Below are 26,502 nucleotides of genomic sequence, written 5' to 3'. Positions count from 1 at the left end.
TCACTTCCTCGAGTCGAGCCTGCTGTTCTAGATCGTCCACCTTCCTTTCCAAAAACTGGATTGTCTTATCTTTCTCCTTAATCAGGTTTTTTAGTTCTTTGATTTGGTCCATCATCGACATTAATATTCCTTGTTGCTTATTTACTTTTTCAATTTCCGACGTCAACGAGTTAAGTGAATGCTTAATCTCCTCCAGATCTTCTTCGACTTTCTTCATCTTTGCCATTTTGTCTCTTATAAATGTCAATCTTAGTTTATTTATTTGCCCAAACAAGGTCTATAACCGGAATTATTTGGAGTTTTAACACCAAACATCACGGCACCACCGCGAGGACGCCAATAATGAGCTCAGTGTCTGTACAGTAATCCCTGTGAGCCAACAGCTCAGGCTGCAGACTGCTCTGGGTGTTAGACTGTTTCTCCCACTGAAAAAGCTACATGCAGATGAACAGAATCAACCTTTTGGAGTTTTTCTACTCTGTACAATGTAAAATAAAGTGGAGAAGCCTTATGGAGACTTTGCTGTGGTCACAGAAGCCCCGTCTACCTGCTTTCAAATCTCCTGTTTTTGAGGATCAGCCTCAAAAGAAGACGTAAAGATGAGAACTGATGAAACAGCTTGTTTCAGACAGAGAATGATCTGAGGGGCTGCTCCAACACACGAGGCTCAACTGTAAAAAAAGTTACTGTAGTACAGTCCAAGAATAAAAATACATGGAAGCTGTAATGAGCAGAATAGGTCCACTTTAATGTCTCTGGTAGCTAAATAATATTTTTATTGATCATTGCAGTTGTTACTGTTTCAAGCATCTGTATATAAAAGATAAATAACATGTATTTAATTTATTACTTTCACAGTCTTTGCGAAGAAAATTAAGAAAATGAAGTTGTTCACATTGTTTTCCTTTATTTGCTCCTCTGGGGTTTCTGTCTAGATTTTTATTTATTTTTATTTATTTTTTGTTCACGTATCTAACCACAGCTAAAGCTCTCTGATCTTTTTCACCAGTCATCCCATCATTAACTGGACAGAACCAGTATGGGCTGTATGTGGGTCTGACTCTGACGGTCACCATCATCCTGGTCTCGGTGTCTGTGCTGATATTCTACAAGAAAAGATCCTCTAAACGAAAAGGTGAGACAACAGGAGCACGGATGACACATTTCTCACAGTAATGAACATTTTAGTCGTTGGCGTCTCTTTACAGTTAAATAAAGTTTTGGAAACACACATTTTTTGTATTCAGAATATTTTCCCATAGAAGATTTGAAAATGCAGTGTGTTTCTGTCACGGTTAGCGCTGGCCGACCGTGGGGATGTGGGGAAAGGAGGACCCAAATGCTGGACTTATTTACAGTGCAGTAAATATTCACATAAATAATCCCGTGGATTCCCCTGACTCCCATGTTGTGTCTTCCTCCTCAATAAGTCCTTGCCTCGTGCTCTCCACCCCCGTGTGTCTGCACTCCCCGTGCTCGCTGCTCTCTGGCTTTCCACGCTCTTCCTGCAGGAAGCATTAGAGGCAGCTGTCAGGAGACTAAAATACTGCAGGCATACACTCGCTGGACTTGACACTAACAACACTAACGTGGAGTCTCATGCAACAATCCTGCACCGGTGGGAGCTCCATCATTCTCTTAAGTAGCTCCCCCGACGAGCCTGATCAGCAGCAGGTGTGTGAGGTCCTAAGGTGTGGCCAGTGCCACCCCCCCACACCCACACACACACAAACCCAGAAACCAGGAAGACGAGAGACAGCAACACCAAAAGTACACGTCCATAACTGCTCATAACTGTCAGGGACCCTGAGTCTGACAGTTACTTGTTGAAGGTACAAACTGAATTCAGGTTAAGTTATAGAATTGAATAATCCCACATTGGCAGCACCAGCAGCAACTTCAAGCATTTAAACAACCAGGATTCTTGAAGTGTTTTCATTTTCAAGCTTTTCTGGCACATATGTGGTTTGTCCTCTTAATGACTGTCCGAAATGCTGCTGCTCACTGTTTTTGTGAACAGATGAACATTTCAAGACATCAGGATTTCTTTGCAGGGACCAGTTGCACCTGACCTTTCACCTGTAATAGTTTAAACTCACCTTTGTGCTTTTTTCAGATGTTCCTGTGGAAACACAGTATGCTGATGTCACAGAGGTGAGTTTGGGGAACTTTTAATCTTTTAAACTGCTCAAGAGTCCAGTGAAGAAAACTCAAAACAAGAAAAGTTTTAACGTCACGAACTTCTTCACAAATAAAATTTTAAGCATTAAAGAAAAAATTACCAGTAATCATCCCACAGATGTAATATTATCTACAGCTACTCTTAGTACCATTGATGTTAAGTTAGACTCTTTTTCTCCAATTGATCTTTCTGAGTTAACTTCAATAATTACTTCCTCCAAACCATCAACGTGTCTTTTAGGCCCCATTCCTACAAAACTGCTCAAAGAAGTCCTGCCATTAATTAATTCTTAAATATGATCAACCTATCTCTAATAATCAGCTATGTACCACAGGCCTTCAAGCTGGCTGTAGTTAAACCTTTACTCAAAAAGCATCTCTAGACCCAGCAGTCTTAGCTCATTATAGGCCAATCTCCAACCTTCCTTTACATCTACATGGTGTCTGTATATATAATGTATAATTATTTATCCAATTAATTATTTTTTTGTTTAAAAAAAAGGTCTATGGATGATATTCACTCAGTATCATACTTGGGGTGTCTGGCCTGCAGTGGTTGTCAGAGGAGTGGGTTGGTCCTGTGTGTCACCCTTGGTGTATGTATGAGGGGTGGTTTGCTAAGTTAGGGGTGGATACCTTGGCAGTCATGCAGGGGGCTGTTTTTTTCTCTGTCATGTGTTGGCTCTTGGCTGTGGGTGGGGTGGAAGTGGCCCTGGATATGTGGAGCAGTTGGACATGGAGAGGAGCGAGAGCGGGCTGATCCTGCCGGCTCTTTCCGGCTTCGCTCTCTTCCCTTCTCTTTCACTTGATCTGCCCCCTGCGTAGTGCAGTCCTGGGGTCTTTCCTGCAGGCCCACTGCCCTATCCCTGTGCATGGCCCTCTGCTTTGGGGTGCGTGTCTCTCACCTCCAGAGTTGATGGGGGTCTGGGGGTGTGGAGCCTGGGTGGGCGGCTTGCGTGACTGGTTGTAGTGCACCTACAACACCTACAACTGGGCCGCTGCTGGCTGGTGGTGGTGGTAGTGGGAGGCTCTGGACACTGGTGCAGACTTTCATCCATGTTTCTCACACAGCACACTGCTGTTCTCGGCTTCTTGGTCTTGGCTATTTTTGGAACCAACTGGGTCTCATGATTTCTCATCATCTCATCAAGCCTCTTTGTTTTCTATGATGTTTGAATTCTTGGGATTCAGGTGATCTTGATGGGGGTCCAGATGTTCTGTCAGGACAATTGTCCACACTGCCTGGTGTGATCAACACTAGTGTGTTAACCATTGTTTGAATGTTTGGTTTCCAGGTTTCATCATGCTGCACTTTGCTGGTGTTTCAGGGCTTTCACACATATGCATGCACACACACACACACACACACACACACACACACACACACACACACACACACACACACACACACACACACACACACACACACATTAGAAATGTCCTGTCTCAGAGTGATGCTGAAAAACTAGTTCATGCATTTATTACTTCCAGGCTGGACGACTGTAATTCATTATTATCAGGAAGTCCTAAAAACTCTCTGAAAAGCCTTCAGCTAATCCAAAATGCTGCAGCAAGAGTCCTGACAGGGACTAGAAAGAGAGCAGATTTCTCCTACACTGACTTCTGTTCATTGGCTTCTTTTCTCTCTTTTCAGGCGACAGACAACTCAAACAAACTCACCCACAGTGCACTGAGTTTTCTTAACAAGGCCCGTGTCTCTCCCAACAACGCCTCCTGTAGTAACACCGATGAAGTTGTCTCCTCCGTGTCTCGAGTACGTAGGATGCCAGAGCTCATCTGCTGTCCTTAACTGCAGATCACCTTCAGTGTTGCTGCCACAATTCTCTAAATGGATGAAATGAAGCAGCTTTCAGCCTCTGTGTAAATGTTCTAGGAAAGATTCAGATTGTATAATTAATAATAAATATTTGTCTGTTTTTTAGAAAGTGCACTTTAAGAACTTTAGTCCAGTTTCTACATGTAAAGCCTCAAACTACCAGAACCTTAATGGAGCCACCAGAGACCTGGACCAAATCTACTCCACACTCAAAATCACTGACCAGACTCTCCAGACTCAGAGCTGAACATGAACATCGAAAAGACAATAAAAATCAAATAAAATTAATATTTCCAGTCTGGGTTAAAAGCCAAGCCTAAAAAAGATGATGCAGTGAGTCAGAGTAGCGTCCAGTCATAAAGCTGGCCAAGCTATATGTGAAGAATTCATGTATCTGTCATATTAGCAGTCAAAACAAAATCTTTTTAAAAGTACAGAGAAGATTGTGGTGCTGAAACTTGAAAAGTCCAATACATTTTATGTGTGGTTGATCTTCAGAAAAACTCCTTTTACTAAACATCAGGTAGGATTAGAAACAACTTTAGAACTTAATAACTTAAGTTACTTAATAAAAAGACTCCTCCCTTCTACATCTACTGCTGTAGATGTCTTAGGGAGGAGTGTCGAGATTAAATGAATCAAACATAACGTTCAACCACTCACAAATATCCAAGTCAATAACTGTGCATCAGCTAAACAAGCAGTTTTTCAGCTTATGTTTGTAAAACAATAAACTGTCATTTACAAATACTCGTCTCCAGAGTCGGAACAGAAGTATGAAGGCTTGTGAATATGCTCCCCCCTCTTTCCTGGAATAATGTCCAGAAGGAGCCGATGCTGTGGGAACAGTTTCCTCTGAAGGAGTTTAACAGCAGGAACATGAACCAAGGAAGTTCTTGCCTTGGCCAGTGTGGCTGCTTTTGCTCTCGTTCTTGATATGTTATTGTGTAGAATCTGGATGTTGTGTTCATTTGTTGTTGAATTTGTTTCTTCACTTGTTTTTTTATTTGTTGGCCAAAGAGATTTTAGTCTGAATGAGACGCTTTACCAGGACAAATAAAGAATTCATGTTATCCAGGTTGTTTAGCCACAACATGATAATTATGATGATACAACAATGAAATCATGTCTGAAGATCTGTATTCTGCTTTGTGTTACTAATCTGCCTGTTTCTAGAGCACTAATATTTTCATGTGGAGCTTCCCTGTTGCTGTGATGGGACTGATGCTGCTGAGGGAGGGGCCTCAAACGTAAATGAGCTGTTGGTCACTGCTGGCACTCTCCTCTCATTGCAGGGCCACGTTAGAGTTCAAGTAGGACAAAACATATTGTATAACAAGACAAAACTGCAAACTTCACATTTGTTTCTCACTCTTAACTGAAATCTTTCACTTACCAAACAAACACATCGCTCCTCTCTGTCTGTCCAGACACGTGGCAGCACTTCTGCTGTCATTTTGTTTGTATGTAACAAAGTAAAAAAGTGTACGCATGAGTTTGTGACTCCCACTTAACACAGCCGATCCCTCAGCATGTTGGTGCTCTCTGCTCATATTAAATCACTTTTGGCTTTTTATAGAACTTATTTTAACATTTCACTCAAAAACAAACAAAAAAGTCACTTCAGGGGCCAAACTGTGTTATATTTCATCAGGTCAATATCTGTGTGTTTGAGCTCCCTGCTCTGAGGGCAACTCTGAAACAGTTTTTTCCTCATAATCGTATAAAAGGAACTTTGATGTTCTGCTATTTTCATTTCATCTGAAACCCACACTCGGCTTCAATACCATGGGATTCCTTAACCACAGTGTTGTGTAAATTGTAGTTACACAAGAGAAACCATGTAAGTCTGCATTTTTCTTTTGTCTTTCTTATAGTAAACATGTTATATTTACAGAATCCTCAGGCATTAATAAAGTATCCTGATCCATTGAGCGGTGACGGTCTTATTTATAAAGTCTGAATTAAAACAGAATTTAATGATTTGTAAATGTCATAAACACATTGTTACGTTGCCCTGAGGGGTCTAGGCGGTGAGGGGGAAGTAACAAAAAGTGTCCGGGTCAGGAAAAGGAGTCGAGGAGGCAAAAGGGTTAAATTAAAGAGTTTTATTAAAGTAGCTCAACTAAAAGAGACGGACAAGCCGCTATCACCATTTAAGAAAACAAACAAAACTCAGGCGTTGGTCAATAAAGTAAAACGTAAGCCAAAAAGACAGAGAGCAGCTCACTAGCTGCAAACACAACAAACACTCAGCTCACAAGCTGTAACCACACTAATGGCACTCTGGCCCAGAGCTCACCTTTCCCTGGGCTTAAATACTTTTAATTACTGACGAGAGTCAGCTGTGTAAAAGGGAAAGGTGGCACCTCAGGCAGAAGAGGTGGTGGGACACGCCCACACAGGCACCTTCAGGAGGAGGCCGTGCTAGGGCTGTAACACACATATTTTATTCATTATATCAAATGATTTTATTTTATTTATTTTGTTCTGTATTTTTATTCAGAATAGAACAGAAAACATATAAAATGTTCACACTGAGAAAATGAACCATTTTAAGAAAACTAAGCTCATTTTGAATTTGATGGCAGACGCAGGCCGTGTTCCTCGCTGAGCAGCGTCTCCTCTTCTTTGAACAAGATGCAAACCCCAAGTTGCTCTCCGATGCATCCATCAGAGTGTGAATGTCATTAGAAAAGCACTCAGTTTAGAGACGGTGCTTGTGAGATTGGGTGAATGTGGCACACTGTAAAAAAATTGTAATATAAAAGTATTTTACTGTGTATTTTATAGTTTTGTACTGTTTTTCTAGAATATCATTAAATTTACATAAATAGGCTGTGATTTTACATTTCAAATGTAAATTAATGTAAAATCACTGTAAATGTAATAAAACATAATTTTCGGCTCGGACAGTCTCGGTCGTTGTGTCCTTGGGCAACACACTTCACCTCCCGCCTACTGGTGTTGGCCAGAGGGGCCGATGGTGCGATATGGCAGCCTCGCCTCTGTCAGTCTACCCCAGGGCAGCTGTGGCTACACCTGTAGCTGCCTCCACCAGTGTGTGAATGTGAGAGTGAATGAATAGTGGAATTGTAAAGCGCTTTGAGGGTCTCAAAAAGCACTATATGAATGCAATCCATTATTATTATTTAAACCAACTGTTAACTGTATATTATATTTCTGTACATTTAAGTATTATGATTCATATTGCCACATTCATTGACCTTGTTTACAGGTAATTTCATTGTTTAATCACATTAAAATGTTCCTAATTTAATGTTCAAAAGCACTTGGAAAAGGCAAAATCCCATGTAAAATTAGGGCAACAAACTGTATTGTCATTACGGAAAATAACCGTATTTTTATGAGAAAGTTCTTTTCTGTTATTTTATGGGATTATTTTGGCGCCCCAGCTAGAATATTACTGTTTTTTTAGGATTTTTTTTTTTACAGTGCATGTTGCATATGAGAATCAGTCCATTTACCATTTAGTCTGCTGCTCAGCAATGCTCGCTCTTCTTTGTTGTATGTTACATCTTTAACATAGTGTCACTCATGGAGACTAGTCCAGGAACAGCTGGCTCATGCAGGCATGTCATTGGTTGGCGATGACGTCGGGGAGCGCTTGATTTTGTTTTGCTCTGCATTTTTATTGGTGGAGGCTGCAGTATCGTTCAGTCGTGCTCATTTAATCGTGGAAAGATAATCACTGAGCATCAAATCTGATTAATTGTGCAGCCCTGATGAACACAACAAACACCTGAAAGCATGAAACTGTGTGCTAATACTTTACACACGGGCTGTGTGTGTGTGTGTGTTTCTGTGTGTGTGTTCCTGTCTAGCTATCTTTGTGAGAACCGAAATTTGCATTCTGCTATACTTGTGAGAACCAACAGTCACTTGTGAGGACACACAACCCGGTCCTCACAAATTTGAAGATGTGTGTGTGTGTGTGTGTGTGTGTTTACTGTTCATTTCTACTGTCAGTGTGTAGTTGGTTTTTGTGTAGTTGTGTATGTTGTTGCTGATTGTTTAAAAGCTGTAAGAATTTTTTTTAAAGTAACAAAGTAACACAATGTGAATCTTACAGGTCAGAAAAAACTGCAAAGAAAGACCTTACTGAGAAAAAAGAAGCTAATTTCACTCAAAGGCAACCAGCAGCTGCCAACGACTTTTAACGAGGTATGGCATACCTCGTTAAACTCACACTCACTGTTGGTAAATTCATTATGAAATATGAAAAAAATGACTTATTCTGCAAAAAAAAACCCTAAAAAAAACCCAATTCCCCAGAGTTTTTACCAAAATTTGTCAGAGAGAACCTTTTACAACCGTTAATAACACAGGATGCTTTGTGAAAACCAGGATTTACATTAGACCTCAGGTCCTGCTGCTCAGACCGCTTTCTCATTTCTCAGTTTCAACATGGTTGACACTTTTAATCACATCCTCCTTTTGGGTCTTTATAGGCGAGTTCAGACCTTTTTTGGGGAAGACCAAGCACCCCCAAATTTCACAAGAGAACCCTTAAAAATAACTATACTATTATTAGTAGAGTTATTTTCTGAAATTATTTTCAAATGGTACAATTTCCTAACCTTTCTATTGACAACAGTACAGGACAGAACAAAAACAGGTTTATGTCCAGTGTGGATGATGTCACAGCGTCTCACACAGAGGCTGTTTGTCATTAATAGTCTCAGTAAGACTTTCACTGCTGCAGCAGAAAGAAGATGCAGAGGTCATTTAATGACACAAATCAGTGGTGCACATTTAAAACACAATTTAACTCAAATACAGATCAGACTGTTCTGATGATGCAGGAACGTCACTGTGACTTATAAAGTGTCTGCTTATTTTTATTTGTTCTCTAAATAGCGTCAACAACATTGTAACCTTAAAAGTCAAATAAGGGCAGCATAACAACTGTTTATTTGCATTAAATGAAAACTGACAACATTGCTTTACATGTATGATGAATTTTGAGTGAGATCAGAGCTCAAACATGATATTTGAAAACTATGATGTGATAGTTGGAATCCATGTGTAACAGTATCGTTTAATAAATGTTGTCAAATCAAATGTAGCCGCACAGAATTACTGGAGTTCTTAATGTGCATCTTTTATTGTTGGTGAAGACAGACTGAACAAAAATGTCTTTTTTTCCTCTTTACTTTTGCCCAACAGCAACCATACGGACTTATGCTGAACTTTAACAGCATGAGAGGAAAGGTGGCAAATTAACAGAATAAAGGATAATGGGGGAAAAACAGCACCAGAGCAATACGAGGGATTAAAGAAATAAAAGAATACAAGTAAAAAACACGTCAGTGGCCTCTGACTGTACAGAACAAAATACAAAGAGCTAAATTACACAAGCCTCGTTTAAAAGGTGCACAAGTGTTACATGTATTATTTTATAAACACGTACTTTCCACAGCAATATCTCACTCAGGATATTGGAGCACACAGACGATGTTGCAACTTACACGCAGAAAATGTCCACTCTGTGCTGCACATGCAGGTGCTTTACATCATCTTGTTAAAATACTATTTACCACTGCAATACACCAACGTGTTTCAACAAGTTATGTGCATATTTACAGATTTCTTACCAACAGTGTAATCAGATTACTTTTTTCAAGTAAAGTAAGGGATTACTATTGCAAAAAAGGTAATTAGATTACTGTTACTTTCCCATAAGCACGCTGCGTTACTCCGTTACTAAACCGTGATTTTGTTTGGGAGAGTGTCTCATCACAATCACGTAAGCGAGTGCAACGTTCGTGGCAACAGCTGTGTGCAGATCAACAGTGGATAATATATCGAGTGCAGGAGAGAGTATGAGCGTGCAGCGTTTAAAGCGTGGATGTACTGACCTTACTTTGACTTTGATTCCATAAAAAGTGAGAAAAACATTAGCGTCTGCTGTTCACTGCGTGGGAAGAAAACTTCATTTTAGAGGGAAAACCCCCCCAAACGTCCGAGCAAGCACCGAGTGCGCTACCACAGGAATGTGAAACTCACAGAGAAACCCCGGAGTCCCGGACAAACCTCCACCCACCCCACTCCTGCTAAACAGGCGACAGTAGATTTAAGAGCGACAGGACTCGCTGAGTCTTTGATTTTATTCATTTTCTGCTGTGTTTTACTTGCATCTATTTGAAAGAGTGAGTTTAAACACAAATAACTATTTTATTTTATGTGCAGGAATGTGCAGAAAATAGGTTTAAATGTTCTTGAAGTCAAAGACTGTTGTATATAATTTAATTTTTGATTAATGCAGCGTAAATGAAATTAAACAATTAAAACAATTTTTAAAAGAGACTTTTTCATTTGATGACATTTTATATGATGGATTATATATAAAAAAATAGAATTGGGCTAAAGGTCTATAACTTCATTAGGTATTCAGGTTGTATCATGTTTTTTAAAAGTAACTAATTACTTTTGAAAATAAGTAATCAGTAAAGTAATGGGATTACTTTTTTGGAGAAGTAATCAGTAATTAATTACTAATTACTTTTTCAAGTAACTTGACCAACACTGCTTAAAAAACAATCACCTCTTCGTGACAGTCTGTTTCCCGTCGAAGCAAAAAGAAAAACAGGAAGAGCCAAAATGCATTTTAGGGGAAAACTGCAGCTAACTGTTAAACACTGCCCCCTGCTGACCACATTGTGCAACTACACAAACCAATAAAATGAACGTCTTCAAGTGCACACAACATGCAGATTACAAAAGAGAAAGCACGGACAGTACAATTAAATTACTCAACATACATCCAAACAAACTAACTTTTTAAAAACTCTCTTTACACTTTAAATGGATACTTGCTTAACTAAAGTGGGAAATATTATCAACATACTACTCGCTTACACAAACAAAAAGCAGAAAATCTCAAATAACAATTTAAAGATAAAATATGTTTCATAAAACTTTGATCTCATGAAAGTTTAAACTTGTCTGATCTTGAAAAAGAGGTCAAAGGTCAAAACTAATGTGATATTGGGAATCCCCTAATATCATTCACTATATGACTGTATGTTAATACAACCAATGACATTAAGGGACCTTATTTTTAAACAGCATTCCTGTCATTCTGACGTTCAGATTAATATACCAATCCTGACCTTGAAGGAGAGGTCAGAGGTCAGACGTGACAGGATATTTAAAATCTTCATATAGCTTTTTTTTTTTTTACAACAGACCTCGGTGGAAGTTTCAATGGATTTTCAACATGACCCCACTGTACACACTTTTACCTGAATTCATTGAAAACTTTGTGAGCTCTCGTGCTCACAGACAGAATGACATGCACATATGCAAACACTACCAAAAACCTTACCTAAACTTCAGAGTTTGTGGCACAGGCACAGAAAATGGGGAACTTTTCAGTGTGCATAGTCATTACAGACTTCGCAGCTTTGCATGGGGTGAATTAGCAGAACTCAGTTTACGAAGTAAAGTTTCCTTAATTTTATTGTGAAACGAGTCACTCCACCGTTTAAAAGTAATATTCAACAGGACAAAATTTTATTAAAAGAAATTCAAATTCTTTTCCTGTGGTGCACATTAGTGGACAGTAAACCTGCATTAATGAGAGCAACCACAGCAACCCCGAGACACTAAACTTCATATTTACCAAAGAAACCTGAAAATCTAAAATTTAATGTCTTCAAAGTCTCAGCAGTTCATGGTCAGTGGAGATGTTTCCTCTTTGTTCTTCGTGAGAATAAAATAATTCTCCATGTAAAAACAGCAAAGTAGAAGGAAAGATATTAACTGTTCCCTCAGTGCTGTTGAGCAATAAGTTTGTCGAACTTGGTCAGTGTTGACGTTCAGCTTCCTTTTCTGCCACGAGCTGACCTCAGACTCAGTGAGATAGCATCAACAGGAAGTCGAGCTGTTGCAGCTGTTACAGACAAAAAACAGCCTCAATGCAACTGTTTAAAATGGACAAGAATGATCCTCTATCCTGGGTCTTTGTGCTGGATGTCACGTTAGTTATGATGTAATATTTAAGTCTCACTGTTATGTCCAGTCAAAATGAAACTAAGTTAATTAAATAAGGAATTATCTAATAAAAATATTAACACAAGATTCCAAAGATCTTACGGAGAAACTCAGATCTTTAATGAAGGTCGGACAGATTTACAACCTCAGAGTCAGCAGATACTGAAATGCTGTGAAGTCTCAAGAACAATATGCACAAATAACAATGACACTTATGATCATTTATGAGTTTTAACATTAGAAAAAGACTAAATGAATTTTAGCTGAGGTGGAAGAATCAGCTGGACACATCATCACATTTTAAATTAGTGATGTGAATTCTGGTTTCAGGGATAAATGTAAATGTAAAGAGGTGCATGAATGAGCAGGAAGCCCTGCAGCAGACTCACAGACGGATGCAGAGGGGAGGAGTGTAGAGGTGCTGTGGTGTTTGGAGGAGGGACTCCTTCAGTTAGAGAAGTGAGGCGTCACAAGTTCCTGGTTTCCAGTGAAGAAGAAGAGAGGCAGCAGTAAACCATCAGAGCCTCATCATGAAAGTCCATCACACTCTGATCTGCTTCTTCTTCCTTTGTGAGTACATTCACTTTTTCTTTCTGTCACTCTCGTTCTTCAACATGTTTCTTTCTGTTGTTAAACATGATGATCAGAGTCAGCTATGAGTCACTTTCATGGACGCTTCTTCCATTCAAACTGCTTTTATTCATGATTTCATGGATGTGTTTGTGGCCAGTGTGGACAGAAGAAACCATCACAGTGAGACATTCATGGACATGTTGCTGCTCACTTTGGCTTTAGGATTTGTCCTTTCAAAGATGGTTTCTTACAAGTGTTTGTTACTTCCTCAAAATAACCTGTAATATCAAAGTAAAAACTCCACCTGATGCTTTCAGTTATTATTTGAAAATACAAACTTGTTGATCAAGTCAATGAAATTTTATTTGTAAGATAAAAAACACATTTTGTTGCTTTTACTGTTACATGTTCATGTTTCTTCACTGTGACTATTCACAGTTCACTCCCACAGTGCATATAGATTTGACAAAATGACATCACTTCCTGCAGACAAATATAAACATGTGAGTGACGTGAGTGAAATCTGTCAGCATCTTCAAACCCAGAGTTCTGTGAAAAGTTATTTCCTAATTCTTCCTGTTTGTCCTGTTGGAGCTGAACAGAAATACGACTGCACAGAGTTTAAATGCTGGAATGAACTGAAATCATTTACATAAAGTAACTGACTCACATCAGCTGCTGAGTTTGGCTTTAGAGCTTTAAAATAGAGTCATAAATTACTCAATAACATGTCGTTCATTGCAAGTATTTGTTACTTCCTCAAAAAAAAAAACGAAGTGTCTTGCCCAAGGACACAACGACCGAGACTGTCCAAGCCGGGGCTCGAACCGGCAACCTTCAAATTACAAGGGGAACTCCAACTCTTGAGCCACGATCGCCCCAACCAGAACAAAGTTACAACAAATACAAACTTCATCACTGGTTCTGTTGTTGCTTCATGAACTTTGACACCAGCAGTACATTTAAAGTAAATGATGACATCACTTCCTGTGGATGAAACACATGAAAAACTTGCATGTTGAGCTGTTGCTTCAATCTCTCAACATATAATTACTACAAGTACCACACAGAGGAGTTATGAGTCATTTACATGTCATATTTTGTTTATCTTCATCTTTTATTGTCATTTTATTCATGCATAGGAAACATGTTCAGATATATTTTGAGTCATGTCGACTGGAAGAAGATTTTCCACCACTTTAGACAATAAAATGTATTTGACATGAATCATTGTTGTTATTCAGACTTTAGTCTCAGTGTGTCTGTGTGTGGATGCTGTGATCAGACTGCAGCTTCTTACAGGAAGTACAAACAGTAACTATTGATGGTTCATGTTTCCAACAGCTCTGCAGGATGGAAACCCTGAAGTCACCGATGCTCAGATTCTTCACTATGGAGTCATTGGAGGAGATTTTAAAGCTGGATTCTCCTTTAATTCTCCAGGAACATGGAAGATGTTCTGCAGAGAAGAATGTGAAGGAGAAAACATTCTCATTAATACAACTGATGTCAGAGCTCAAACAGGCAGATACAGCATTGAATATGAAAACAATGTTTTATCTGTGAGCATCTCAAAGCTGACTGAGTCTGACTCTGGACGGTACAGCTGTGGTTTGGCTGGATCTTCATCATCAGCTTCATTCAGACACTTTGTGATCGTTGTTGCTGAAGGTGAGTTTCTGTTTCAGCTGTGGAAATGTTTAGTTTCTGTTCCTGAAGCAAAGTTTGAGTTTTCACTGACAGCTGCTGACGGTTTAAAGAAGCTGAAGTTTGTTCTTCTGTAAACTGTTGGTTACATTTGGACTCCTCTAAGTAACCGATGAACTGCAGCTGGGACACGAGTGTGTGTGAATATTAGTGAGTGTGTCAGCTGATAATGATGTGAATGAAATGTTGATGTCAGAAACAGACGCTGATGAATGAAAGAAGATTTTCTGATGTAACTTTGATTTTCTTTGATGAGTTTTTGCTTCTGTGTCGTCAGTTTGATCTTTCCAAGAGTTCCCCTCACAGCAAAATGGATTCTTCCTCAATGAATACGTGAAAATCACATTCAGAACACAAAAGTCCATCCAGACTTTAAATGTACTTAAAACCATGAAGTGTTCACATTTTAGAGTCTATACTTGTCATAAAAGCTGATTTTTCATGAATCCAATCAGTCTGATGATGAAGCCGTTTAAATCTCAGTTAGTTCAACAGTTCCTCTGTCAGACTGGTTGAACTGGGCAGCTCCCAGTGTAACTGTGGATCAAACTGGAGTTACTCTGATCAGACTGCATCATCTTCAGCACTGATAGTAACTATTGATTGTTTGTCTCTTTAACAGCACTGCTGGATGGAAACGACGATCCTGCTCAGCTGAAACACTTTGATAAAGAAACTGGAAGCTCTCTCACAGTCGGATGCTCCTTTAAACAACCTGGATACAGAGCGTTCTTCTGCAGAGGAGAATGTGGAGGAGAAAACATTCTTGTTCTTACACTTGATAACAGAGCTCAGAGAGGCAGATACAACATTGGATATGATTCAGGAGTTCTGTATGTGAGCATCACACAGCTGACCAAGTCTGACTCAGGACGGTACAGATGTTTACTGAGTGGATCTTCCAGCAGGTCATCCAGAGAGTTTGAGGTCACTGTCACAGACGGTGAGTTTTTACTGACATTAATCAAATGTTGTCAGAGTGGAGCTGTTCAGCTGTTCCTTATTTCCTGTCATATATCTGCTGTTCCAGTGGTGGATGTTCATGTTAAACACGAGCAGAGTTTCTAATAATGAGCTCAGTGTCTGTACAGTAATCCCTGTGAGCCAACAGCTCAGGCTGCTCTCAGCACTCAGTTTATCTCAACATATAAACAGAATTATTTAGAAACAAGATTATTTTGAAGTGTGAATTTTGTAAAGTTACTGTGATGGAGAGCAGGAATAAGAGTGTGGAGCTGGAAATGAACAGGTGACCATTAATGTCCCTAAATGTCTTTGTTGTTTCCAAGAACCTGATATTTCAACATACATTCATATTTTATTTCATTGTTAAACTATTTTAGTGCATTTTTTAAATCTAAAACTAAATTTGCCAAACTGTTTTTTTCAATCAGTGGATCCATTTAAGGCTCGTTTGATTTCTCAGCTGATTTTTGAATCTTTGTGTTTTTCTTGTTCACAGCTCCAAACATTTATAAGTCAAACTTTCCTCTCTGCTCTTGTTCAGCAGCTGGACCATCAGCCACAACTACAGGAAGCTCCACACCTTCATTAACTTTGACTGGAAGCACTGAGCAGCCTGGAAGAGCAGCATCTACAGGTACATCCATCTATGAGAGAAGACAGTATGTTTTTAATCAGCCTGTCCTGTGTGGCAGCTTTTCTAATCAGAATTATGATGTGAGTGTGACGTTGTGCCAAACACGTTTTCTTTTTCTAAATTCTCTGTGAGCTCCTCTTGTTCATGTAGAACTTTTATCTGTTTGTTTATTCGTTTCACGTCTGTTATTTCACTACATGTGCAACTCATCAATCAATAAATCAGAGTCAAACAAGCTTGTTCTGCTGTCACAGGTGTGCTGCTGTATGTAATCATCTCTCTGCTCATCATCATCATCCTCTCATCACTGGCTGTTCTAATAATCTGCATCAAGAGGAAGAGCAGCAGAGGTAAGATAACAGAGACACAGAAACACACAGAACGTCTCGTTTCTAACCAAAAACTCTTTTTTCACTTCACTTGAAGTCTGTTCAAACAGCTGCAGTCAAACATCAAAATATTTCATCCTGCTTGTCCACTTTGGGCTCTAAGAGGAGAGTGGAGTGACTTGTAGAGATGATGTTAAACACTGGAAGTAACTGAATCCTAAACTGTGTCACACATGAAGTCTGGACACTGTCAGCAGGATCAGATCCAGATGTTCTCTGCTTCAGACGTGTGAAGTAAAAACAGGAAAAATATTCTGACTACACGACCCATGAAAACTGTAAAATAGTATAATTATTGTGGATCACTTCTTCAGTACACAGGAGGAGACTCGAGCAAATGTGAGTCTTTGATTCTGAAGGCAAAGTCTAAAATGAAGCCTAATAAAGTCCAACTAAGCAGAATGAAAGAACAGGAGGGGCAGCAGTGATCTTCAGCCTCATGTGCACTTTGAATGATTGGTCCCTCTAACAGAGGAACATCCTTTGTTTGTTCCACAGGTTTGAGGACCAGAGGAAACTCAGAGGGCACAGACATGGAGGTGACTTTCTTTCTCTTTGGTTCCTCTCACTGTTGACAGACTACTGCTGTAACAAAGAAATAAAGCAGTCACAGTGTGATGGTTCAGTTTGTAGACTGTTCCAGAAATTACAATCCAAGAAGGTGAATTCAAACAGGTAGGTGACAAAAATGGCCGCCCAGACGGAGACTCCAACAACAAACAGAGACACTGTTGTCTGAGAGGTTCAACGAGGCAACGTGGAAATATTTACCAGCACAAATGATTTAACCAAGTCAGAGTCTCTTCTTTTTATGTGAAGAAGACAGTTTGTCTCTGTTTCAGGACGTCCACTACGAGAACTGTACTCCAGGTTCTACACGTGAAGACTCGACCTACCAGAGCCTCGATCCAGCCGGCAGGGACCAGGACCAGACCTACTCTACACTCACACACCACACATGAGACTCTCTGGATTCACACCTGGGTTTGTTTCAGTGCATCAGGTTTAAAGTTTGAACACAAACCCTGAAAACTGTAAATATTGACTCACTTCGGAGTCAGCTTCAAGTGGCTGTTAGAGGAACTGCAGCTGCTGGAACGTCTGCAGGAGGAACCAGCCCCACCAGCCCCCATCATCCTACACGAGTGCCCCGTGGACACTGTGAAGTCTTTCTGCTGCAGTGTGTCATCCATTTGTCTGAGAAGGTGTCTGCAGTCTTCCTTCTCTCCAACACCTCGACACCTCCAGGACCCTGAGACTGACACGAAAAATGTCTTCTGACCCCTCCCACCCTGGACAGAAACAGTCGCTCCCCTCAGTATCATGAAACTGCCAATATTATGTACATGTTATTAAAAACAACAGAAAACATTACCTTCCCTGATCAGTCTGTTTTTTGTACACTAAGAAAAATAATGAAATGTTATAGATTTCATATTTTACTCAACCCTAAACAGAGACAATCGTAGCTTTGGATTCTTCAATTTTATTTGAGTGTTTTAAGTGAATCCACTGCATTAAATGTTCATTTGGAATCACTTGATGGATCTGCATCAGACATAACTGAAGTTAATCAGCTGGTTAGCCACACAGAGCTAACAGCAAACCATATAAAACCTTAGCATACGCAGCACGCAGCAGCTACAAGGATGGTGTTCTTATTCTATTATTATTACAGTGGTTGAAACATAATAAGTCTGCCTTCACTTTGTAATCACAGTGAGACATTCATGGACATGTTGCTGCTCACTTTAGGACTTGATAACATGTGAAACCATCGTTTCAAACACAGCTCATTACAAGTGTTTGTTACTTCCTCAGAATAAACTGGACAGTCAGTCAAATAAAGGGAACAAACTCAGCCTGCTGCCTTCAGAGTTTATCGACTTGGCTGAACTTTAATTTGACTAAACTAAGAAAATCTTCCTGCAAACATTTTGTTCCTGATAACTCAGATGAAACAGAATAAACTGCCTCACATCCTGCAGCCAAATATAAAACTGTGAGTCATCGCCTAAAACCAAAGTGTGAATAACTCAGTAATGTTAAACTTTTAGTTTCCTCTTGATCACAAACAGTTTAGTGTCAGAGCTCTAACAGGACTGAATGTGGATCTTTGTTCTGATCAATGAGGAGAGAAAAGTGAAGCAGAAGATGATGTTTAAACTCTGAGCTCTCAGTGTTTCACATTCAGACTTTAGTCTCAGTGTGTCTGTGTGTGGATGCTGTGATCAGACTGCAGCTTCTTACAGGAAGTACAAACAGTAACTATTGATGGTTCATGTTTCCAACAGCTCTGCAGGAGGGAAACGCTGAAGTCAACGACAACAAAAACATTTCATTTGGAGTCGTTGGAGGAAATCTTACAGCTGGATTCAGGTTTCCTGATGGAACATGGAAAATATTCTGCAGAGGAGAATGTAAAGGAGAAAACATTCTTATTAATACAACAGATGAGAAGCATCAAAGTCACAGATACAGCACTGAATATATAACTGTAGAATATACTCCTACTTTGTCTGTGAGCATCACACAGCTGATCATGTCTGATGCTGGACAGTACAGCTGTGCTGTGGCTGAATCTCCATCATCAGTTTCATACAAACAGTTTGAAGTTGTTGTTGCTGAAGGTGAGTTTCAGTCTAAACTGTGGAAATGTTGATTTCTCTGTTTTGTCTCTGAAAGTCTGAAGAAAAGTTTTATAAAACTTTGGAAACTCTGAGATTTTACTTTACTTTATCTTTTTATCAGTTTTCAGTCAGTGACTCTCTGAACAAAACTCCTCTTTACTAAACTGTTTCTTTAACTCTAGTTGTGTATATAACTATAGAAAAGAACATTCGTGCCATAATGTCCATCATGTCAGGATGATGTGAGTGAATCGTGCTGCACAGAACAGAGCAGACAGACACATTTATTTCATCAGAAGCTGTGGTGGAGGGTTGTGGGCAGGAGACACTAACACGCTCTATATGAGATCGGCTAATATGATATCTGAGGTCTCGTCTAAGTGATCAGCTGATCTGCTTTCTGTGGTTGAGCTGGACTTCATGAGCATGAACTAAACTGTGTTCAGTTTCTGAGTCTGAAAATGAAAATCAAAGGTTTGTGTGTAAATTTGAATTTATCTGTTTGATCCATATTTGTATTGCACAGTATTGACTGAGGGGTTTTTAACGTCACATTATTCTCATGTTGCTGGATTAAATTTGAGGCTCTGCTCTGTTGGCACAGTGAGTCCTGGTTCATGGTTTCAGTAATGATGTTGGGTTTTTGATTCCTCTGATCACCTGCACAGGAACTGAAGCGTTCAGGGTTAAAGTCTGAGTTTCCTAAACCACAGTCCTGTGTGGACTTAACATCAGCATTTACCATGAGCGGTCACATGAAGCTTTTTACCAGCTCACTAAGTTTAGCCTTTTTGAAGTGATCAATGTCTCAGCTCATTAAAACACAGAGAATCTGATGGATCATAATCAGCATTTCATTAAATTCATGTTTAAAAGAAAGGTTTTAGTTTTTACTCTTTCAAATGCACCTCTTGTTGGAGTTGTTGGCTTAGACTGTGCAAATCTGATGTGAGGTCATCGAACAGCTGCTTGTTTTAGGATCAGATACTTTGATTATAAAACAATAAAACTGCAATAGAAAAAAAGAATCAGGGAATGAATTTGTATTTAATAATTAATATTCCTTCAGGGATCAACAGGGAGAAGCAAAGACATTAAACACCACTATCTGCTCTCAGAGGTCTCGTTCCAGCGATCTGATTGGACAGTAGGTTGTGGTTTCCTGGTGATCTGTGATCTGGAACATAACCTGCTCTGGAGCAGATTAGCTTAGCATATATGTTAGCACAGTGATGTAAACAGGTAATAAGTGAACCAGCTTCATATTAAAAAACACGATTAACCCTGAAGTTACGTGGACAAGATTAAATCCTGCTTTGTACAGTAAACACAGTAAAACCTCCAGAGTGACACTAGCAGAGTGTCTGCATGTGTCACTGTTTTATGATGATGTTATGATGATGGCACGAGGAGGTCGGGCTGAATCTGAAGAATTCACTTCAATCACTGTTGAACTCACTGTTCCAGCCACAGACTGGTTGAACTGGGCAGCTCCCAGTGTAACTGTGGGTCAAACTGGAGTTATTGTGATCAGACTGCATCATCTTCAGCACAGATAGTAACTACTGATCGTTTGTCTCTTTAACAGCACTGCTGGATGGAAACGATCCTGCTCAGCTGAAACACTTTGATAAAGAAACTGGAAGCTCTCTCACAGTCGGATGTTACTTTAATCAGTCTGGAGGACAAAAGTACCTCTGCAGGGGAGAATGTGGAGACGATGAGGTTCTTCTTCAAACAGATGATGCAGATGATTTCAAAGACAGATACAGAATTGGATTTAGAGGAACTTCAGAGGAGAAATATAGTGGAGGAGTAATTCTGTATGTGACAATCACACAGCTGACTGAGTCTGACTCAGGACGGTACAGATGTTCTCTGAATCCACCTGCTGGTCAAGGTTCATTCAGAGACTTTGAGATCAGCTTCACAGATGGTGAGTTTTTAGTGACATGACTCCATTTTTTACGTCTCTGTGGACTCGAAGATTTCTATTTCTTACTGACAGCAATGATGTTTTGTCTAAAGGCCGTGTTATATTTAGCTACTGATAGTTATTTTGATATTGATCACTGAAAAAAAGAAAAAGAAAATACAGTTTACAGTTTTGAAACAGAAGGATGGTTTTCTTCAAAATTTTCCAAAATATTCTAATTCCACTCAGACATGTCTGACTTTGCCACAGTGGATTATGGATTATTTTACACCTTGTGAATGAAAATGAGCAAATTTTTAAACATTAACATTTCACAACCACATCTAAATCAAACTTCACTCTCTGACTTTCTTCAGCAGTCGTCCCATCAGCCTCAGCTTCGTCATTTACCACCGAGCAGTCTGAGAAAACATCTGCAGGTACATCTGCCTACTGGTTCAAGAGATGGAACTTTTGTATAATCAGAGTTCATATTTTAGGTCCTGAGCACAGTTATGAGTTTGTTGTACGAATGTCACCATCCAGTCAAACATGCACATCTTCCATAGACTTGATGTTCTCCATCACAAACACAAGAAAAGGCAGATTACAACATAAATGTTGTCACAAAATATTTTACAAAAATATCTTACATGATATACTCTAAAGACTCAAACTACAGCTGGTGTAACGACCAGAAAGAGTGAACAGTATTTATTCTGGTAGTCAAATATTTAAATATGATGAACTCCCTCCATTAACTTTCTAAGAACTGTTTTTGCTGCAGAACCTTTTTTCTGCTCTTTTTTCTGGTTATTCATGAAATTCTAGGCTTTTCCTTTAATGGTCATCAGTGGAACAACTTCACCTCTTTCTACCTTCAGTAAACACGAGTTGGAATTCATGTTTCCACATGCAGAGAAATGCTGGATGCTCGTTGCAGACACTCGTCTGTTAGTTTAGGATGATTCAGTGATTCACAAAGCAAACAGGGAGCCAATCATCAATCAGCAAATCAGACTGAAACATCGTTTTTCTGCTGTCACAGGTGTGCTGCTGCATGTGATCATCACTCCACTCATCATCATCATCATCGTCCTCTCATCACTGGCTGTTCTAATAATCTGCATTAAGAGGAAGAGCAACAGAGGTAAGACAACAAAGACACAGCAACAACAGAACTTTCCATTTATGATCAAACACTGAAACTAATTTTACGTCACTTGTCAAAGCTGCAGTGAAACATAAAAATATTTTCCCTGACTTGTTCTTTGTGACTCGTCTGCACGCTTTGGTTTGAGGACAGTGGAGAGACTGATGGACGTTCGGCTGCACTGAGGGCGATTTCAGGAGGACTGAGTCCTTCTCTGTTTCAGTTCTGACTGCTCAGTACTCTGATTGGCTTAGTGAGAGGTGGAGCATTCAGGAGGAAGGACACGATTCATTGCTTTGTTAAATTATTGATTTAAATGCAAAGAAATATTAAGGGACCGCCCTTCATTTACTGGTGCAAAATGCTGTGGCACGGTTTTATCTGGTAAAAGTTAAGCTGGATATTACTCTGGTTCTGGCCTCCTTACACTGGCTTCCAGTTGAATTTAGGATCTAATTTAAAATCCCTTTACTGGTTTTTAAATCCTTACATGGTCTGGTGCCTGTATATTTGTCAGATCTGCTCGTTCTCTCCTCGTTCACTCCAGTCAGCTGCTCAGCTGTTGCTCTCAGAGGAGACCGAGCGTTCTCCATCGTGGCCCCGAAGCTTTGAACTGTACTCTGCTACTATGCCGTCTGCTTCAGTGTTGGTCTTTAAATCCAGGCTAAAAACTCATTTTTTTAACAGGCTTTTGACTCAGAGCGTAACTGACTCTGTTATTTTTTTTATATTTATTGTTACGGTAGCTGGAGGGACTCAAACGCAGGACTCCTCTGCTCAAAGGACGAACAGAGGCTTGATTCACCAACACCAGGTGAAATGTGCGACAGTGACAAAGTGCTATACAAGAGTGCGGGGATCAGGGCTCCAGGGAGTCCACAGGGGAAAGCAGGGGAACACTCTCACTCCTCTCTCACACCAGAATCTCTGTAAGGACCAAGGACAGGTCCCGAGTGTCCGTACACAGGAAATGACGTGTTAACACAAGAAGCAAAAACCAAGGCAACTAGATTAGTAGTTTCCTCGCCAGGACTTTACTGGCACAAGTCAAGCAACAGTACAGCCAAGAGCAGTAATAGGAGTCAAAGGCGGGAGCCCAGGATGAACTCCGCCCAGGTGACAGAGGAAGAGAGAGAAAAAACGAGAGCAGAATATTTCTCAGGCAGATCTGCTGAACTGATGTACAGCACTTTGGTCGAGCATGTGATGATTTTACAGTGCTATATAAATGAATTATGGTATTGTCCAATGATGTTAATAAACATGTTAGTAAGGCAAGTTTATTTATAGAGCACAATTCAACAACAAGGTGATTCAAAGTGCTTTACAGAGACATTAAAAAACAAAAACAATAAAAAGCATGATTTAAAATTGATTAAAAAGTAGATAAAATCAGTAGTTAAAATATAAGTTTTGAAATTTAAGCTTAAAAGTGTGGATTTGGTGCTTTATTCAAATGCAGCTGAGAACAGGTGAGTCTTCAACCTGGATTTAAATAAACTGAGTGTTTCAGCTGATCTGAGGCTTTCTGGGAGTTTGTTCCAGATATAAGGAGCATAAAAGCTGAATGCAGCTTCTCCGTGTCTGGTTCTGACTCTGGGAACTGATAAAAGACCGGATCCAGATGACCTGAGGGATCTGGAAGGTTCATACTGGGTCAGGAGGTCACTGATGTATTTTGGTCCTAAACCATTCAGAGCTTTATAGACCAGCATCAGAACTTTAAAGTCTATCCTCTGACGGACAGGCAGCCAGTGTAAAGACCTCAGAGCTGGACTGATGTGGTCCACTTTTTTGGTCTTAGTGAGGACTCGAGCAGCAGAGCTCTGAATGAGCTGTAGATGTCTGACTGATTTTTTAGGTAGACCTGTAAAGATGCTGTTACAGTAATCAAGCCTGCTAAAGATGAATGCATGGACTAGTTTTTCCAGGTCCTGTTGAGACATCAGATCTTTTATCCTTGAAATATTCTTGAGGTGATAGTAAGCTGATTTTGTTATTGTCTTAATGTGTTTTTCTAAGTGTAGGTCTGCATCCATCACTACACCCACATTTCTCTCCTGGTTGGTGGTTTTTAGGTGTATAGATTGAAGTTCTCTGGTGACCTGTAATCGTTTTTCTTTGGCTCCAAAGACTATTACTTCAGTTTGTTTTTGTTTAGCTGGAGAAAATTGTGGCACAACCAGTCATTAATTTCCTCAATGCATTTACCAAGAGCCTGTACAGCAGCGGTCTCAAACCTTTTTAGCGCCACGGACCGGTTTATGCCCGACAATATTTTCATGGACCGGCCTTTAAGGTGTCGCGGATAAATACAACAAAATAAAACTAGTACCGGTACCGAAAAAAGAAGATTTATTCATAACACACGTGAAAAGACCCATGAAAACCGAGTTAACGATAAAAACGATAACAAAATAACGCTGAAAACCGATAAAAACCCTGAAAACCATACATTTCACACCTGAGCCTCAACTCTTGCGGCCCGGTACCAAACGACTCACAGACCGGTACTGGTAATCTGTGCCAGTGGGAGTATGTAAATGTTAAACAGAAGGGGTCCCAAGATGGAACCTTGGGGAACTCCACATGTGATGCTTGTCTGCTCAGATGTGAAGTTACCTGTTGATACAAAGTATTTCCTGTTTTCTAAGTATGTTTTGAAGTAAGCACAAAAAATACAAAAATGAAAAATCCCTTTAAGAATGCATCATGTATTCGTCTTTTCCTGTAGAAGAGGAGACTGTGCACAGTTTTCATGAGTTTAAAATAAGATATTGACTCAGGTATTAGTAAAGCAGAGAGGTGAAGAAGAAGTGGATCAAAAGTATCAGTACATATCTGGGAAACTTCAAGGTCAAAGAAACATCAGGAGAAAACAGGAAGACAAACAGGATCTGACGTTCAGGCTCATTCAACAAAACACAGGCGTTCACCACAGACGACTAAATGAGCCTCCGATTGAAACAGTGACCTGGTTATATCTGCTTGTATCTATGAGCTGACTGCTCACTGTGACCTCAGTAAACTCTTTCCTGCTGCAGCCAACATGCTGAACTGAGCCTTTTAAAACAGGAGTGCACAAAGCAACAGCTGACATTACAGCAGATAATTCCATCTTTAACATACAGTCTATGCTTTTTACTACTGAGCTGATAGAGTGAACAATAAATAAATTGATAGATTTATAAAAATCCAGATGTCAGACTGCTCATAACCAAAAAAATAATAATTATGAATGATCTCTCGTATTTCTTTGTCATGTGCACTTTGAATGATTGGTCCCTCTAACAGAGGAACATCCTTTGTTTGTTCACAGGTTTGAGGACCAGAGGAAACTCAGAGGGCACAGACATGGAGGTGACTTTCTTTCTAGCACAAATGATTTAACCAAGTCAGAGTCTCTTCTTTTTATGTGAAGAAGACAGTTTGTCTCTGTTTCAGGACGTCCACTACGAGAACTGTACTCCAGGTTCTACACGTGAAGACTCGACCTACCAGAGCCTCGATCCAGCCGGCAGGGACCAGGACCAGACCTACTCTACACTCACACATCACACATGAGACTCTCTGGATTCACACCTGGGTTTGTTTCAGTGCATCAAAGACACAGTTTGTACACAGAATGGATGAATCTGCTGTGAATTCATCCTCAGTCTGTACAGTTTCCTGTCTGTGGTGCTGACTGTGTCTCTTGGAATTTGGATGCTTATCCTTTTTCATTTAGTTTAGGAAGTTATGATGTTTTATTTTTGGTTTGATTCGTGTACTGTCTTATTTTCTTTGTTATGTTAGCCTTCACTGCCCCTAAAGAGAAATTCAGCTCCATGAACTTTATCACTTTTAAAATGAATAAATTTGAAATCATATTCAGTAAAAATGACACACGTGTTCTTTCAATACAAGCAAAACAAGCACTTATGACATGTGTGTTATGACCGGCTGTGTGCAGGCAGGAATAGGACCCAAGGTGCAGACACCCGGAGGCAAAACTTGAACTCAAAACAGCTTTAATGCTAAACTCAAATGTCACATAACTGGATACAGCAAAATAAACTTACACCGGAAGACTGACAGAACACACAGCTAGATAAACGGTAGATCACGACACAGACACAGAGAAACACAGGGCTTAAATACACAGAGGGAGCAATCAGGGAATAGGTAACAGGAGGGAAACACAGCTGGGGCAAATCAGGCCTAACGAGACAACGGGAAGCGAAACCAGATACATTAACATCAGACATGGACCTTCAAAATAAAACAGGAAACAACACAGACTGAACTAAAGACACAGACTCACACGCAGGCACTGCAACAGAGGGAACAGAGACGTGGGACCAGGACAGACACAGACACTGACTGGACACGGGGATATCGCAGACAGGGGAGACAGCAACTAAGGATGCTCAGAGACATAAACCATAAAAGAGAACTCTAACAAAGAAACCCAAGATTAGAAATGATAAATAGTATAATAAATTCAAAACCCTGGGTC

At 39.8% G+C, this 26,502-nt stretch overlaps 2 protein-coding genes across 3 annotated transcripts; both read left to right on the top strand.

Moving 5' to 3' along the window:
• Nucleotides 1-12,505: 12,505 nt before the first annotated feature.
• LOC146365046 (polymeric immunoglobulin receptor-like) lies at nt 12,506-17,660 on the top strand. 2 transcript variants are annotated; one of them, XM_084918213.1, is made up of 7 exons: nt 12,506-12,607; nt 13,955-14,281; nt 14,940-15,260; nt 15,828-15,917; nt 16,172-16,267; nt 16,805-16,845; nt 17,149-17,660. In XM_084918213.1, exons 1-7 carry the CDS (start codon nt 12,568-12,570, stop codon nt 17,266-17,268), a joined length of 1,035 nt encoding a protein of 344 aa, XP_084774339.1. In that variant the 5' UTR covers nt 12,506-12,567; the 3' UTR covers nt 17,269-17,660. The 2 variants fall into 2 exon arrangements, with proteins under 2 accessions (XP_084774339.1, XP_084774338.1); XM_084918212.1 differs by having other exon boundaries at nt 15,825-15,917.
• A 927-nt stretch (nt 17,661-18,587) lies between these two features.
• Nucleotides 18,588-25,578, top strand: LOC146365045 (uncharacterized). Its single transcript, XM_084917752.1, has 6 exons — nt 18,588-18,936; nt 20,525-20,872; nt 21,229-21,291; nt 21,900-22,001; nt 25,324-25,364; nt 25,449-25,578. Exons 1-6 carry the CDS (start codon nt 18,588-18,590, stop codon nt 25,566-25,568), a joined length of 1,023 nt encoding a protein of 340 aa, XP_084773878.1. The 3' UTR covers nt 25,569-25,578.
• The last annotated feature ends 924 nt before the right edge of the window (nt 25,579-26,502 follow it).

This window comes from Perissodus microlepis, chromosome 20 (assembly GCF_051167445.1).
Source record: "Perissodus microlepis isolate ML-2025 ecotype Zambia chromosome 20, ASM5116744v1, whole genome shotgun sequence".
NCBI classification, from domain to species: Eukaryota; Metazoa; Chordata; class Actinopteri; order Cichliformes; family Cichlidae; genus Perissodus; species Perissodus microlepis.
Note: the sequence above shows the minus strand (reverse complement) of the source record. Positions and strands in the feature narration are given on the sequence as shown.